The sequence below is a fragment of the Nanorana parkeri genome, unplaced genomic scaffold (assembly GCF_000935625.1).
Source record: "Nanorana parkeri isolate BGI_ZX_2015 unplaced genomic scaffold, ASM93562v1 scaffold188, whole genome shotgun sequence".
In the NCBI taxonomy this organism is placed as follows: domain Eukaryota; kingdom Metazoa; phylum Chordata; class Amphibia; order Anura; family Dicroglossidae; genus Nanorana; species Nanorana parkeri.
Genome location: NW_017306456.1, coordinates 1459091 through 1462568, shown reverse-complemented (window position 1 = coordinate 1462568; position 3478 = coordinate 1459091). Strand labels below are relative to the sequence as shown.

General features: G+C 43.3%; 1 protein-coding gene across 1 annotated transcript in view; it reads right to left on the bottom strand.

Annotated features, from left to right (window-relative positions):
* Positions 1-178: 178 nt before the first annotated feature.
* Positions 179-3478, bottom strand: part of TRH (thyrotropin releasing hormone) — an 18948-nt gene continuing 15648 nt past the window's right edge. Inside the window, exons 2-3 of the mRNA XM_018555231.1 lie at positions 3120-3320; positions 179-784 (exon numbers count right to left, since the gene is read on the bottom strand). Of these exons, the coding sequence (XP_018410733.1) occupies positions 243-784; positions 3120-3315 (738 nt within the window). The 5' untranslated portion in view covers positions 3316-3320 and the 3' untranslated portion in view covers positions 179-242. The remainder of the gene's footprint in view (positions 785-3119; positions 3321-3478) is intronic.

The following is a 3478-nucleotide window of genomic DNA, read 5'->3' as shown; positions in this document are numbered from 1 at the left end:
TGTGGGCCCGTTGGGGGGGGGGGGGGGGGGGACTGGTTCGGGTTACATTTAGGATCTGGGTTATACCAGAACACTGCGCGACATGTTGCGTGTTTCGGTGCCCTGCAGACACAGTGCTGGTGGTAAATTTATTTAGAGTCATGGGATAGCACAATTGGAGCTATGGTGTCAGTTTCCCTGTAGTGAAGGGGGGGGTCGTTAGAGGTGTGTTCTTTGACGGTTTCGGAGGACTGGAGGGGAAGTCATTCCTGAGCTACGGGGACCTCTGCTTCCCAAGTTGACCTCCGTCCGGGATGCTGCCGCTTTTCCTCCTGTCGGCCCCTGTTGACGTTATCTAGAAGCTCCAACAAAAGGCTTCCTTTGCTGCAGTTGAACGGGTCTGGTCCTTCACATGGTGGCACATAGTCAAAGTTCTCGGGCTCTAGGTACCTCTTACCTGGGTGTTGGCGTTTGTCAACCTCTTGGAAGTCTCCAAAATCCATATCTTCCTCCTCATCCCAACCCCTCTTGCCTGGATGTTGGCGCTTGGCGTAGGCCAGTCCGCGTTTGCCGGGGTGCTGCCTCTTGGAGACGTCAGTCATGAGGCCCAAAGGAGGGTTTGAGTTGTCGAGCAGCTGGTCTCCAAAGGGGGACCTCCTTCCGGGATGTTGTCTCTTGGGCAGCTCCAGATACCAGTCCCCTTCCTCTCGTTTGCCTGGGTGTTGCCTCTTCTCGACCTCCTCGAGGAGCCTTTTCCCTGGGTGTTGGCGTTTGGAGATCCAGTCCAGGGCGGGAGAGTCGGAGTCTGCAAAGGACAAGGCCGATTCAATACAATATTATCAATACTGAATCCTTTACACAGCAACAGTGGACTTGAATACAGTATACAGTTATTATTGCTCCTTTGAGTTATACAATTTATTTCTCTCTTGTGTAGACTCTGAAATTGTTCGAAATCTATTTGCTGTCTGTATCTCACAGAGGAAATTCCCTTCACGTCCTGTCCTGAAGACACAACAAGAAGTGAAATTAAATCTCTCCAAAGTAAGGAAACATTATTTCTTAGATCTGGTGACAACTGTAAACATTGTAAATTTCCCATCACATTCAATTCCTCTGGCAATGGTCTCCAGGACAGATAGAGAGCATACATCTCCCCAGTGGGAACATAGACAGCAATTAATACCTGACATGGGTTCTTACTAGAGGTGCACCGAAATGCAAATTTCAAAACTGAAACGAAACCGAAATAAGAAAGAATTGTCAAGCCAAACCCGAAAATGTTTTTATTTTAATTTTTAAAATGTTTTAAAAATATGTTATTTTAATTTATTTTTTATAAACTTTTTAATTTTTTTATATTTATTTTTATTTATGTATTCATTTTTTATTAAGTATTTTTATTTTTTACTTTACTTTTAGGGGCTTCGTGGAAAGAGTCCTCAATCTCTTTTTTGTGCAGCCCCTGTTATCAATGAACAGGAAGCCTCCTTGCTGAGTGTTCCTGTACATTCATAACATGAGGACAGAGTATGGTTACTATAACCACGATCATGAATGGACAGGAAGTGATGTAGGAGGTGATGTAGATCACTTCTCATTCATTCATAATTGAGGAGATAGTAACCATACTCTGTCCTCAATTATTTACAAACACTCAGCGATCACTGATCACCGACTGCTTGTATCTGGGTAATGTATTGGTTCATTTGTCCCTCAATAGGCGATAGAGAAAGCAGGATTTTGTAGTTGCTGCAAAAACCCTTTCTTGAATTTCATTGAGGGACACGGGATGCAATATAGTAGCATGGATTATATAGCACCACCTACAGGAGGAATGGACTCTAAGCTAAACTGAGTACTCTATTGGATCCTGTGTCCCTCAATGGATGATAAGGAAAATAGGATTTTGTACTTACCGCAAAATCCCTTTCCCAAAATACATAGGGGGACTCCTGCTTCCCTCAATGGATAATAATGAAAATGGGATTTCGTACTTACCATAAAATCGCATTCTCAGAGTTCATGGAGGGACACAGGATCCAATAGAGTACCATGGGTTATACAGCACCAACTACAGGAGGAATGGACACTAAGCTAAACTGTATTGGATCCTGTGTTCCTCAATGAATGACAAAGAAAAATAGAATTTTGTACTTACTGCAAAATCCTTTTCCCAAAGTTCATAGAGGGACACAGGATTCAATACAGTACTTTGGGTTATGCAGCACCATCTAAACTGAGTAATGCATTTGATCGTGTGTCCCTCAATAGATGATAAAGAAAACAGGATTTTGCACTCACTTTAAAATCCCTATTATTAGTCCATTGAGGACACAAGATCAAATACAGTACCATGGGTTGTATAGTACTGCCTACAAGAGAAATGGACACTAAAGTAAACTGGAATACTGCATTGGAACCGGTGTCCCTCAATAGACAATGGAGAAAAGGGATTTCATATTTACCATGAAATCCCTTTCTCAGAGTTGATTGAGGGACACAGGACCCAAAACAGTACCCAGTTTAGCTTGGTGTCCATTTCTCTTGTAGGCAGTACCATACAACCCATGATACTTTACTGGATCTTGTGTCCCTCCATGGACTCTGGAAAGGGATGTTACGATAAGTATGAAATCCCAGTTTCTTTATTATTCATTGAGGGACACAGAAGCCAATACAGTACCCAGTTTAGCTTGGTGTCCGTTTCTCCTATAGGCAGTGCCATACAACCCATGGTATTGTATTGGATCTTGTGTCGCTCTATGGACCTTGGGAACGGCATTCTATGATAAGTATGAAATCCCAGTTTATTATTTAATGAGTAACACAGAAACCAGTAGAGTACCCAGTTTATCTTAGTGTCTATCCCTCCTGTAGGCCGTGCTATATGTTGTATTGGATCCTGTGTCCCTCAATGGACTATAGAGAAAAGTTATTTTCATGGCTGTCACTAACAAACACTTTGAGACCCGAATGGATCATTCAACAAGCATAGTCAAAACTCTAGCCTTTCCAGAAGGAGAGACCAGCATTGGCCGCCTAAACTAGTCTTTATGACAATTAAACCACCAGCACACCCCCCCACACTATGCAAACTGGACCTTGTAAGCAAAGCTTCTCTATAGGGACAAGCTCACCTTTCTCAGCCTGTTCCTCTTCAATCCTCCGGAGAATACTGCGGATTAGCGCCCCCTGTGCTCTCTTCAGTGTACTGCTAGGATCTCCACCTTCATCTGCCAATGAGTCCTCATCATCAGGCAAAGGCTGCTCCTGCGCCACCGCCATATGCGGCAAAGCAGCTCCTAAAAGTAGCAGCCACCAAGTGGGCGTCATTGCGACTGTAAGACACAAAGAGAATGACAAATGCAGCAAACGTTCCGCTAGAAATGCTCTCAAATGACACAAAGATACACCTTGCTTATATGCAGTGCCCCGGTTCCTTAACGGGAGGCTACAATGTGTTTTGGTTACTTTTGTTTTTATATATATATATATA